Source organism: Taudactylus pleione, unplaced genomic scaffold, assembly GCF_031769625.1.
Source record: "Taudactylus pleione unplaced genomic scaffold, aTauple2 ptg000040l, whole genome shotgun sequence".
NCBI lineage: Eukaryota > Metazoa > Chordata > Amphibia > Anura > Myobatrachidae > Taudactylus > Taudactylus pleione.
The window spans coordinates 28,247,725-28,261,849 of NW_028284442.1; the positions used below are offsets into that span (position 1 = coordinate 28,247,725).

At 46.7% G+C, this 14,125-nt stretch overlaps 2 protein-coding genes across 2 annotated transcripts in view; one reads left to right on the plus strand and one right to left on the minus strand.

Annotated features, from left to right (window-relative positions):
* The window catches only part of POLDIP2 (DNA polymerase delta interacting protein 2), a 28,209-nt gene extending 27,344 nt beyond the window's left edge, over nt 1–865 (minus strand). Inside the window, exon 1 of the mRNA XM_088455029.1 lies at nt 618–865. Within this exon, the coding sequence (XP_088311155.1) occupies nt 618–784 (167 nt within the window). The 5' untranslated portion in view covers nt 785–865. The remainder of the gene's footprint in view (nt 1–617) is intronic.
* VMA12 (vacuolar ATPase assembly factor VMA12) lies at nt 848–9,194 on the plus strand. The gene is made up of 6 exons (XM_088455041.1): nt 848–1,145; nt 2,268–2,341; nt 4,261–4,350; nt 4,591–4,630; nt 6,203–6,315; nt 7,687–9,194. The coding sequence occupies exons 1-6, from the start codon at nt 974–976 to the stop codon at nt 7,780–7,782; spliced, it is 585 nt and encodes a 194-aa protein (XP_088311167.1). The 5' UTR covers nt 848–973; the 3' UTR covers nt 7,783–9,194.
* Nucleotides 9,195–14,125: the final 4,931 nt, after the last annotated feature.

Sequence of the window (14,125 nt, forward strand, 5' to 3'; positions counted from 1 at the left end):
TGTTGGGGCCTTCAAGAAGAATATTGTTGCTGTATCTGAGTGGTATGTATGTCAAATAGACTTGGTATAAAAAAAAAAATCCAAAACATAAAACCATCACTTTAAGCAAGCGTGGCGCTACCCTCTCTCACGTATGCAACTCCTTCTTCTACCACCTTATTTTGTTTAATTTAGCGATTTGTATTTTGCATAAATTGTGACCAACTGCATGATGCTGTGGACTTTGGTGGTGCATTAGAAATGACCAGTGGAAAAACAAATCGGGATGCAAACATGATGTCCACATGCACCAGTCTATGGCAGCTTCACTTTGTGTAGCTCAGTGTCACCTATCAGAGACCTCTGCTTCAACACAACACATTCAGGCAGCTCTGGGTATTTCAGGCCCATTAGGTCACCATAAGGCGAAGCCAGCAAGCCCCCAGGTGCCAAGGCTGACAGATGAGCGGTGCTTACAGCTGTGAGGGGGTGTATATTGAGACATTCCAAGCACAGCGTCATCAGGGTCAGCATAACAGCCTCATACTGCAGGTGCATGTTAGCCTGACAGCAATACTGACTACTGTGCACGCACTCTCCGTATTACATACATGTAACATACACATGATCGGTATTACCTGGAGGTGAGGGTTCGGTCCTGCTGGAGGTGGCAACCGCATACAGGGCGCAGCAGAGAGGATGGTGCCCGCCGGAGCTTCACGCTGAGGTAGCCCGGTATCCCCCCTCCCCGCCGGAGCGGCCTGATCAGCGTCAAGCAGCGCCGCGCCGCAAAAGCCGCCGCCATGATGGAGGTGCTGCGCGTAGGACTCGGAACTGCTGTGCGTCACACGTGCGCCCTAATACCGACGTCCACTGCGTGCGCGTCATTACAGGTCACCCTGAGACAGCGACCTTCTTCCCAGCATCCTCTGCGGCAACTCCCTGTGCCTGACTGGGTACAGTGTGCACTAAGTGCTCTGAATGAGTACCGGAGATGGCTAGTGAGTGCCGGGGAACGGCAGCGCTGCTGCGGACACTGCGGGAGGTGAAGGACTCTATAACTCCGGACGCCAGAGCCGAGGTTGAGGAAGTTCTTAAGCAGGGACCCGGGGCCCTTGTGACATTCAGTCTTTTGAGGAAGCTGCACCTAGTGTTACAGGAAAGGGGTGAGAGGCGAAGCTCATTTATCAGATCCCAGCACCTGCTTTGGTGCCCTTGGCAAGATTGTAGCTGGTGCTCCCCATTGATGGCTCACAGTCGCACAAAGGGGTCTATTCATTAAGCACTGCCATTCTGCAGTGTTAAATTAGTATCAGGTAATTGGGAGAAGCAACGCTGGATATTAAAACACCACCGAAGCAATTCAACATTGTTCTGGTGCATAGCGAAGATCATCTGCCCTCGCTATCCCTATCACCACTACTTTTGTAGCAGACTCTGGGCCTGATTCAGACCAGACCGCAAGCGCTGAGCGCTCGCAACCATGTCGATGGTGGCCCAGAGCGCATGCGCACGACGGAGCCGGCTCCGTCGTGCGCATGCGCGAGACTCGGATAGCGACGGGCAAGCCATCGCTCCAGGTCTTGCACCAAAGGAGGCGTGCTGTCGATGTTGAGTGACAGCACGCCCCCTTTGGTGGGCGGGCCGGGGGGGTGGCTGCCCAGACGGAGGCATTCCCATGAGAACGCCTACTGTCTGGGGGCGGCCCCACTGACATCACAAGTGATGTCAGTGGAGAGCTTTCGGCTCTGTTTGTGCCGAAAGCTCTCTGGTGTTTGCGGCCGCGAGACCCTACCACAAGGGTCTCATCGCAAACCTGATGGTCTTGACCATCGCGACTATCTTCCTGGCCGCTCGCTATAGCTGTGGGTGGTCACAACGCCGCTAGTGGGCTTCTCAATACAAATCCCAGTGGCTGCAATATATACAATATATATTTGCATATTTTCGCACAACTGCTGCATACGGGATCACAGCTGCAACGGGATTTGTGTACACCACTGAATCAAGCCCACTGTGATGACAGCTACTTCCACAAGTGGATGGATTGCAGCTGACTTGCATGTGACTCTGAATCAGACTTTATGGGGGAAATGTACTAAGCTTTGGAGAGAGATAAAGTACAAACCAATCAGCGCCTAGCAGCCATTTATCAAACACTGTAAACTGATATTTAGGAGCTGATTGGTTGGTACTTTAGCCCCACTTTATCACTCTCCAAGGCTTAGTACATATCACCCTATATCTGTAAAAATATCTCCCAGTTAATTTTTTTTTCTCATTCTTAGGTTCCCCTATCTACTTGCATGAGTTGCTGAAAGGCAGTGAGATCCATTTACCGGTGGTGAAGATACCTGAGCGGGTAAATTTTTATTGACAAGTACACAACATACAGTAAGAAGCTGCACTCAGCAGTTTGGAAGACAAGAGATTATTGATTTAAAGATTGGGGATATCCCCTCCTCCCAAACACAGCCCCCGACTACTAAAAATATAGTAAACTGTCTCTGAGCATGCGGTATGTCACCAGAAATGGATGGGAAAATGGTCTATACCATACTTTTTTGACACAGTGGCAAATGTTTTGTAAATGGAAATGATTCTTAGCGGTATATTTACTAATAAGGTGAGCGTTTTAGAAGTGGAGATGTTGCCCATAGCAACCAGTCAGATTCTGCTTAACATTTAACTTGCACCTTCTAGAAGATAATAGCTAGAATTTGATTGGCAACATCTCCACTTCTAAAACTCTCACTTTAGTGAATTTACCCCCTAGAGCCTACAAATGTCTGAAATAGTTTTTCATTTAGTTGTGCTTTCTTTCCCTACCTTTTCCCATACTATACTTTCTCCTAGCCCCTCTTTTCCTGTTATACAGTGTTTAAGTGAAAAGTCCCGCCAGTTTAAAACTGTTGCCCCATATAACAAGGAGGCAATCTTCAGCTGGTCATGTACACACTTGGCTGATCAGAATAAACTGAGGACCTGATTCAGACCCGCACGTTAAGATGCGTTCGCTCGTAGCTACCGATGGCTCGCATTGTGCACATGCGTGCGAACCGCTGCGAGAGATCGGGAAGCGCTCGCTGCGCATTGACAGCCCGGCTGAATGAGTGACAGGAGAAGCCGTTTGTGGGTGATAACGGGCTGGCCATTAAAATGGTGGAGTGGAGATGCGAACGCAGGCGTGCCTGAGCTTCTTAACGCCGTTTCAGAGGCGTGCATAATGAAGAGGCAGCATCATAGTACACTTCACCTGGCTGGATTTTACACTGAAGTGCTCGCAGTGCTTGTGGCAGGGAATGGTCAACCACAAGCGCTGCGATCGCATCCGATAGTACTCGATGTTACCGATGGTTGCATACTCTTCCTAGAGATGACGTGCACAAGTGGCATCTTAAGACTGGCTGGTGGGCGTCTGCATACACAAAGCGATCGCATGTCAAGACATAGTGGGCGTGTTAATGCCTTGCCGTGAATTTGCATGTGCATCGCGTGAGCGGATCTGAATCAGGTCCTGAGTGCACTATCATGATGCCCTAGGGTTTCTATAATTGATAAGATCAGAGAAGGCCACAAGCTAAAGATTCATCGATATGTTTGGGCAGTGGAAGGTAAAATGGGTTGTTTCTTTATACCTACTGAATGTTGCCAGAGTTTTATTTATAAGGTGCCTAAAGATGTCCACAGAGCCGTACAGTGATAAAAACACCATTAAATGAATATTACAAAAATACATGGGATAACCATAAACATGGGGATAATACAATAAACCAGTGAAGGGGTAGGTGAAGAAGAGGGTAGGATACTCCCTATGGCTTGAACAAATGACCAACGTTGGAGCTCACGGGGTAACCTTGTGTCCTCTCAGTAGTAGGACAGACCGGATCAGAGTCACTGGTGGGGAAAAATGTAGACCAGAGAACAAATGCGCAATAGTGACAGGGTTAGTGCTCAGAGAAAAGATCAATGGAAGATCCGTGAATGTTTGTTCTACCGTTGTCTGTCTGGGATGTTGTTTTTTTTTTATTAAATACAGTGCTCTCTTTTGTTATTTGTATTTGTTCTTTGCTGTCATAGAAGTCAATAAACAGTTATGCTTTGTAACACAGACACAAATTATTTGTTTAAAATTGTTTGATTTCTTTTATGTGTTCATACACCAAATAGAATAATTTGTTCTTTCGATGGAGAATATAATGCTTATATGCTAGCACTATCTCGATGTCATGTAGAAAGAAATTAGGAGCCCCTGAGAATCTAAAATTTCTTGTTGTTTAGAACCCAGAGTTAGTGGCTCGCCTGGAGAAGATCAAAGCTAAGCTGGCAAATGAGGAATACAAGCGGATCACCAGGAACGTCAGTTGCCAGGTACAGTGTTAATCATTGCTGAATTCCAATAGGTGTATGGGCAAAGAAGAGAGAAATGTCAGAAGGGAAACTTCATACACTTTATATAAATAGTGTAACATTTTGTCCCCAGCTCAAGGAACTCCAACATCTACAGAACAAATAAAATGAAAGTATGATAGAAAGTCTTTGTGTACTTGAATCCTTGTAACTTCTAACACACCACACTAAGAAATAGTAACCACTCTTTGTTTATTGTAGACCAGTCGGCATGGAACTCTCTCCGACCTCGGTAGACAAGGTAAGGGGCCGCTCTTCAGTTGCTAAACAAATTGGAAGCATACATCTGATTCTAGACCTGTGAACATTCTAATGTTCTGCCTACATTTTAGTTATAACTCTAAGTATTCCTGTGCTGTGATTGGCTGCTGGTTAGTCTTCGCTTTGGAAATGTTCTGTTTGTGTACAAGCTGTTTCTAGACCTGTAAACTTTCTAATCACCAAGTTCTCCCCAAATCCTACAATTTATTACATCTAATGTAGAAGTAACCCATAACAGATTTGTTTTTTTGTAATTGTCTTTTTCATCTAATCTGGGGGACACTGGACCATGGGGTCGCTTTAGGGGACCGAAGGAGCTGCCACTTAATTAGACAAGTAAAACTTTAAGGGAGTAGCTCCTGCCCTCTGCAACCTGTGGTCTTCAGTGTTTGCCAAGTGCCCATGACTGGGCTGTTTTTTTAGATTAGTTTCTTCTTTATTTATAACCATAGTTTACTATTTATTTAGTCTGTTATGTGTGCTGCACCCGCAGTACACATCGGGAGATCCTGTTATTATTTAATGAAGAAAAAAATAAGATCGCATGAAAAATCCATATGTGAAAAAGTAATTCCACCCTATAGTAGCAATTACAGAAAGTAACCACTTCCTACATTAGTCATTCGCATCGTGTTTGAAGAATGTTGGCCCAGTCCTCCTTACAACACGCCTTCAGTTCACTGATGCTTGTGAATATTCACTAATGGACAGCTCTCTTAACGTATAGCCACAGACTGAGGAGTTGAATTCTGGACTTTTATTTGGCCATTCCAAAATTCTTTTCTTTCTCACCCATTTAGTAGTAGATTTCTTGGTGTTATTAGCGTAATTCAGGGACATCTTAATGTATAGGCACACTTGGCAACTGCCCAGGGACCCACAATTCTAGAGGCCTTTGAGCATGGGCGGACGGGGCTGGGGGCACCTACATGGAGTGCGCGGCCGCTCGCTCCGTGCATAAGGCAGCCAGCAGAGGCAGGCAGAGAAAGATGCTGCTTCGACGCTCTAATTGAGAATTACACACAGGCAGCATTCTCTTCCTACCTCCCAACCTGCAGTCACAGAGTTGGATTAAGGAAGAAAGGGGCACAGATTGCAGATCTCTCTCAGGGGCCCTCCCATACTTTAATCAGAGCTGCAGTGCAGGAACTGCACTGCGAGCTCTAGAAGAGGAGAGGGAGCTGGAGTTCGTAATCTTTGCTCTACATAATTTTTTTATGTTTAAACATTGATTCTGTTGAAAGTACCAATAGATTTAAAGGTTTACTTTATCAGCTGCTTAAATGATTATTTAAGTGAATGGGTGGGTAGGGGCCCTAGGGTGTTGCTTTGCCCAGAGCCTACAGTGTTGTTAAGATGGCCCTGGCGCATTGTCCTGTTGCATAACCCAATTTCGGTCCAGCTTCATTTGTCAAACACATGGCCTCACATTGTATTCGCCAGTTTTCCATGACGTCAGAAAGTAACTACTTGAACATAAAATGGAAGGGAAACTTTTATGTTCTGATGCAAGATGCATTTATAATATCTGTCCATTTTCTCTTCTCTGCAGTGAGACCACTGAAAACAATCATCATTACAGTCTTCAACTTCTTTGTCACAGTTGCAGCTGCGTTTGCATGCACTTACATTGGAAGCCAGTATGTCTTCACAGAGGCAGCTGCGGTGAGTGGGGGCTTATTGCCAATATGGGGCAACACTAATGGCCGTTCAATACCTCCCCAATTCATCCTGTCCACATAGGGTCCTGAGCATTAAGGAATGCCAACTGCTATTGCTCTAGACCAGGGTTTTCTAACATCGGTCTACAAGGAAAACTAAAGGCCCCCATACATGGGGTGATATAGCAGGCGATCCGACTGAGTGGTGCGATTTGCCTGCTTTATCGCACAGTGTATGGCCTTGATATCGGGCCGAGCGTGCTCCCGCAGGGTCGTACATTGTACCCCCTGATTTGTATGCAGCACCATGAGATCAGGGGATGCGATGTGCAAACCCAAGGATTGCTATGCGGGTGAGACGGGGGGAGCCGGCATATCGGGCAGGCGGCTACCCGATCGCACCGTGTGGGCGGACCGTTCGATGTGTCGGACGACAGATCCCCTATCGTCTTGCACGGTGCAAACGCTCCGTGTATGGGGGCCTTAACAGTCCATGTTTTAAGGAAAACCATGCTTGAGCACAGTTGGTTTAATCAAAATAACTGAGGTACAAATTAAGTCACCTACTCAAGTATGGCATTGGCTGTCCTTAAAAACTGGACTGTTATTGCGCCTTGAGGACCAAGTTTGGGAAACACTGCTCTAGAGGTAAAAGTTTTGCAGTTACCAACCCTAGCATGTTGTCCCTAAAGCAGGGGGACTCCATAGTTGTGGAGTCCTTGTTATAGTGAAGACCAGTCATGGCTGCCAAACCCTGGGTCTGGATGATGACCTGGGGAAGAGATATGATTTCCTTTTTGTTAGAAAGCGCCGTTTCTATGATCTAAGTGGAAGTAACAATAGAAACATTTGTATATTTGTGCCACAGCCTCCTTGTTTAAATTCAGTTCTGAAAATGGCAAGCAGTGTAGACTCCAAAGCCATGTATAATACGGATAAATGTCAATAAATATGTACAAAATCTAGTTTCTAGACACTGCAATGTGCCCCAAGCTATATTGGGTGGCAATTATACAAAGCAACCCAGGTCTTTGTGCCAAAGTGCTGCCATCGGACCTCTCTGGCCATCTCACATAACCGAGGTGCTCTAAGCCACACTCTATAAACTTGTATTTCACGTCAGTGCCTAATACTGTAGGGATGGCTTGCTGGTCACACTAATTCACTTTATAGTCTGTTATTGTAGTATTTAATCAGAAAATAGTTTTTATTGCAGTTCTATATTCATACTGAGATCTTTGCTACTAACTTATGGGCAGTAATACGTGAACAAAATATTTTCTTTTTGCTCCCTTTTAATATGTTTTTTTTTTTGTTTTAAAGCCTGCGTCAATTAATGATATTGATTAATATGGTTTTTCTCCCTTTCTCCCAGCGGGTGCTATCCTCTGTCATTGTGGCTTCATTTGTGGGATTGGCAGAGCTGTACGTGCTTGTCCGGACCATGGAGGGGCAACTTGGAGAATTTTAGCAAATATTTTGGGAATTCCTGAAGAAATAACTCCTATTACATGTCTTATGCTTACTGTTTAAAGTATAGTAATAATTTAGTCCCCTTTACCCATTGGTGTAAAAAAAAAATCAAAATCATGCTTTTACTAGTTTTATAACACTAGTAGAAGCATGTATACTGCTATCCAAATTGAATCTATTACTTCCAATGACCTCCCTCACACTTGCACTGATTTTGTTATTTTATTTATTAAATGTTTTTTCTGTTTTTAATTGTGTCCATTACAAGTGAATGCACTGGGGTCAGTGGAGTGTCCTTTATTACCCTCTATTCTATCCCTGTTACTGCTGCATATCATCATCGTCACTGGGTAACCAGCCTGAAGCATTCTGGAGATATGACTACTGCTACACGTCTCATCATCTAGGGACAGCAGTACTTAAATGGGGATGTAGGTATAATACTGACAGTCGGGATGCCGGCGCCGGAATCCCAACACCTGTCAGAAACCCAGTGCCGGCATGCCGACGGTAATTAGTGGGGTTAGGGTTAGGCACTAGGGGGAGGGTTAGGTTTAGGCAGCAGGGAGGGAGAGGGAAGGTTAGGATACCTACCGACGGGTGTCTGTGCCCTAACCCTGTCGGGATGCCGGCATCAGGATTCTGCCCGCCAGAATCCCGAGCGATGGCATCCCGTACAAAACCCCTTTAAATGGGCATCATCATCAACATAGCATATCATTTTATTTAAAGATCTGTTTAAGATGGACATATTATCTACTTTGTATCGATAAAAATGCAATCGTATCTAAATCTCTATTCTACAAAATATACCTGTATTGTAGAGCTTCAGTTGCTTTTGTTGTACATCAATGTGTCTCAATGGCTTTTCACTTTAACTGAACTGCAAACAGTAGGTGGCTGCATTATAACAAATTAGACCATAGAACTGTCTATAGCCTAAGTCAGGGTAAAACCGGCCACACACTCTGCAGTATAAACATTGATTGCAGGCAGTTGGCCAGATATCGTAATAATGTCATTACAGTTGGGACATCCTATGACTCCATAGTTATTACTGAACTATAAGTCCCATCAAATTCAGCCACTTGGTTGCCTGCTTTTTCTATATTATGAGGTTGACGAAAAGGTGATTATTACAATTAGTGCATCTAGTTGGGGTTTGTATTTTTCCTGTTACAAAGTTGCTCTGTTTAGATGTAGATTGATGTTTGTTTTTTATTTATTTGTTTTTCTACAAGTGTATTTCTGAGATACTATAAACTTCCAAGTCCTTGCACTGTTCATTTGAATTACAAAATGACCAAAATATATCTTTATTACTTAAAATTGTACTTGTTTAATTTTGTATGTATTTTTATTGTGAGCTTTATCTTTATGAAATGTTCCTTATTTTGGAATAAAGAGACTAAAGGCATTTACATGGTATTACTTAATCGGGAACAAGCATTGCTGACATAATGCTTGTTAGGAGTGTGATCAGACTGTCATGATCCTGACTCATTTTTCCCGTATTCTCCTATGCTTAACCTCTGCTGTGTTTGTTCCAGCTAGCGCTGAGGTCTGCTCGCGCTGTGACCAAACAACAATCCCGGATGACGCAGAGGTCCGCCTGCACTGCACATCACATCCAGCTGGCTATGAGGTCTGTCCACACTGTTCCTGCTCTGTGCTCTTAGTGTGTTTACTCAACATGCTAGCACTCAGGCTGCACACCAGAGTTCCCCCCCAAAACTCGGTATGAGCGCAGCCATGTTGGATTCAGTCACCTGACTCTCCACCACTCAAGAGTGCTGCTCCCAGACCAGCTGATTGCAGCATCCAATCCCCGGGTATCCACCTCTATAAGTTCCATTTCCTGACTGGCCCACTTTGCCACTACAACGTCGCTTCGGCTGATTTTACAGCTCTGTGCTGAGCTCGCAGGTACTCTGTATTTGAATGGTTCCAGTCCGTATAGTTCTAGTTCCAAGTAGGGGTGAGCGGGTCCGGTTCTACTCGGTTCCGTTCGGTTTTAAAAACCGAATCTTATTGGATATCCAATACTCGTGACAGCTGATAGCCAATAAGATTCGGTTTTTAAATCCGAACGGAACCGAGTAGAACCGAATCCGCTCACCCCTAGTTCCAAGTCTGGTAATCAAGTCTCCAATTTCATGTAGTACTCCAGTCTGGTTTACCACAGAGACTTGTTCATATCGCCAATCATCGGTCCCAGCTGATATTTTTAAACATCGGTTTCAAACAGATCCAGTACTTTAATTCATCATCATCGGTCTCAGGGCCTGATTCAGAGCTGAACGCTCTGACCAGAGCGTCGCTCTGAATCAGGGCCGTCCCAGCTAAATTTGGAGCGGCCTCCTGGCCGCTCGCATAGCTGTGGGTGACCACCCACAGCTTATGCGAGAGGCCAAAAAGATGGTCGCGATGGTCAAAGACCATCGCGACCATCGGGCTTGCGACGAGACCCTGCGGTAGGGTCTCCTTCCGCAAGCCCAGGAGTGATTTTGGCTCAGAGCCAAAATCACTCCCACTGACATCATTACTGATGTCAGTGGGGCCGGACTCAGACGGTAGGTGTTCCCATGGGAACGCCTCCGTCTGGCAGGCACGTCCACCAAAGGGGGCGTGCTGTCAATCAACATCGACAGCACGCCCCCTTTGGTGCGAGACCCGGCGCGACGGAGAGCCCGTCGCTATCCGGGTCTCGCACAAGGGAGCTCCGTCGTGCGCATGCGCAGTGGGGCAACATCGACCCGTTTGCGAGCGTCCTTTGCTCGTGAACGGGTCTGAATGACCCCCTCAATTCGATCCAGTACTTGAATTTATCAACATCTGTCTCAAACCGACCCAGTTCTTCAATTCACTAACATCAGTTCCAACCTGATTGTCTCCAAACATCTGTTCCAATCCGACTGTCTCCAAATATCGGTTCCAATCTGATCCTGCTTCATCGATTCTACAACATTGGATCCAATCCGATCCTGTTTCATAAATTCCATATCATCATTTTTACTATATCGGTTCCTATCCGATTATACCACTACAGTTCCAGTTCAATTTCCAGTCTAATAAAGTTGTTCCCTACTGACCTCTCCTTCAGGCTCATCACCTCCAGCAGTTCCATTGCCTCCTATCTTCCCTCATTGCATGAGGAAGTCCTGGCGTAAACCACCCAGATTAAATCACGCCATCCTAATCTCCACTTCAGCCTCCCACGTCTGTTCCAACCCTCAGGCGTTAAACAGACTACACTTAGGGAGAGTTGGGAATAGAGGGCCTTATTCAGAGCCGCTCCTAAGCGGCTGCTCGTTCGCTGTGAGCATTGTTCGCACAACTTCGCATGCGTATGGGTCGTAATGCGCATGTGCAAACCAGTTATTGCGGTCAGAAATCATGCGCTCGCAAAACAGCGAGGGGCTGCTAATTTTATTGACAGAATGTACTGTTTGTGGGTGGTAACGGGAAGGTGCTTGAAAACGGGGGAGTGGAGATCCGAACGCAGGCGTGCCTAACGGTAAAAAGGGCGTTTAATGGGAGTGCAAAATTAGTAAAGGAGCGTTATCGACCACGTCACTTGGTTGTCTTTTAGCCTGAACTGCTCGCAGTGATTGCGGTAGGAAAAACCTACCACAAGCACTGCGAGCAGTTCAGATGCCTTTCAATGTTCCCGATTAATCTAATAAATACCGGAGATGACGTGTGTTGCGAACGGCAAAGGGGCGTATTTACAAAATAGCAAGCGCATTTTTTGTTCACTCGCTCAAACATAGAGGCGTCAACAAACCGCAAAGAGCGAGCGCTCAATTTAAATAGCCGGCCCCTTTTTTGGAACAGCCGTCCGCAAATAGCGTCTGGGTCTGAATCAGGCCCAGAGTGAGATATCTCTTATCAACTGTGAACCTGAACAGACCATATTGCAATGCAAGGGGTGTAAATACATAAAAAAAATTTTTTACAAGTGGGGTATAATACTGTCTGCTTTTGCATGTAACCCACAAATACTGAACAGCTTTATTATTACTCTACATTTAGATGTCAGTTTGGACACACTCCTCCCAAATCTAAATCTCTGCACATTTTAAATCTGCCCCAGCTGCAGTGCAGCATGGTTTCAACAAACCATCAGTTGAGAGAGATATCAGACCCGGTCGCAAGCGCTGAGCGCTCACAACCGGGTCGATGGTGGCCCAGAGCGCATGCGCACGACGGAGCCGGCTCTCCGACGGCACTCCGTCGCTCCGGATCTCGCAACAAAGGGGGCGAGCTGTCGATGTTGAGTGACAGCTCGCCCCCTTTGACGGGCGGGCCGGGGGGGTGGCTGCCCAAACAGAGGCGTTCCCATGAGAACGCCTGTCGTTTGGGGGCAGCCCCACTGACATCAGAAGTGATGTCAGTGTAGAAATTCCAGCTCTGTTAGAGCCGAAAGCTCTCTGGTGCTTGCGGCCACGAGACCCTACCACAAGGGTCTCGCCGCAAGCCCGATGGTCTTGACCGCTCGCTGTAGCTGTGGGTGGCTATGCGAGTGGCCAGGAGGCCGTTCTAAAAAAAAAAAAAAGCCCAGCCCTGATTCAGAGCGAGCGCTCTGTCAGAGTGACCAGGTCTGAATCAGGGCCTCTGGGGGTCATTCAGACCCGCTCGCGAGCGCAAGACGCCCGCAAGCGGGTCGATGTTCCCCCAATGCGCATGACGGAGGGAGCTCCGTCGTGCGCATGCGCGAGACCCGAATAACGACGGCCAAGCCATCGTTATGGGTCTCGCACTAAAGGGGCGTGCTGTCGATGGTGACTGACAGCACGCCCCCTTTAGTGGGCGTGCTGGGGGCGTGGTTGCCAGACGGAGGCGTTTCCATGGGAACGCCTACCGTCTGAGTCCGGCCCCACTGACATCACTAGTGATGTCAGGGGGTGTGATTTTGGCTCTGATAGAGCCAAAATCACTCCAGGGCTTGCGGCAACGAGACCCTACCGCAAGGGTCTCGTCGCAAGCCCGATGGTCTTGACCATCGTGACCATCTTTTTGGCCGCTCACATATGCTGTGGGTGGTCACCCACAGCTATGCGAGCGGCCAGGAGGCCGCTCCATTTTAAGGTAGGAGGGCACTGATTCAAAGCGAGCGCTCTGGTCAGAGCGTCCGGCTCTGAATCAGGCCCTCTGTTCCCAAATCTGAATCAGGCCCTTAGTCCTGCAGTATCACAAGTTATTTGAGCCAATTGCTTTTATGATATTTGTACAGTAATGTAACTTTTTAAAAGCATTGCTTCATTAAAAGCAGTATATTCATTTATTTCTAAGGGTTTCAGCAAATTTTTTGTATTATTGGGTAGACGCACCCTGCAGAATAATGGCTGAAGCCACCTTCAGCATTTCTACCGTTATCAGTCATCACTTTTTCTGTAAAGCGTTGCAGGCGCCATTTGTGTGATTCGGCAACCTTTTTGTCCAAGACCGTATTAAGGTGGCCCCAGCCATCCGGGCCATAACTAGGGCGGTGCAACATGTGCCACAGCACAGGGCACTGCTGGGCAGGGGGGTGCTGTTCGGTGGTATAAATTTTCTGTTTATTGTTCTCACTTGTAGCTTCCTCTTCTTTTGATATACCCGGCATCTTCTGGCTGCCCATCTCTCCTGCCTGGCCAACTACCCCTCCATCTGGCCACGTCCCCAAGCACGTTCAATCACATCCTCCTTTATATATACCCGGGACTCAAAACCATCACCTTTTACTTGACAGTCAGACACCTTACACATGGAGCTATCTCCTCCTGCAAATGAAGCCTGCTAATTCTAACTATATGGTACACTCTATACTTTTGAGAAAAATAATCAGTTTTGCAGATGAGCAGATCTATGTAGTGTGTGACTGCAGGGGATTGGATGTGTGGCTGCAGACTACATAAATCTGTCTAATTGCAATGATTTTAAACTGACAATTACAAGTGGTTTCATATAGTTAGAACTTGCAGGCTTCCATTGCAGGAGCAATTCGCTCCATGTGTAAGGTATCTATAATTGCAGGGTGTGAGGTGATGGGTTTAAGTCCAGGGTATGACAGTTTTGAGAAATGTGTGTGTGTTAAATAAAGGAGTTTGTAGCTGAAGGTGCACATGAGAGGACATTCAGACCCACTCGTGAGCAGCAGTACGCTCGCAAGTGGGTCGATATTCCCCACTGCGCATGCGCACGACGGAGGGAGCTCCGTCGTGCGCATGCGCGAGACCCAGCGAGCGACGGGCTTTCCATCGCTCGGGGTCTCACACCAAAGGGGGCGTGCTGTCGATGTTGATTGACAGCACGCCCCCTTTGGTGGGCGTGCCTGCCAGACGGAGGCGTTCCCATGG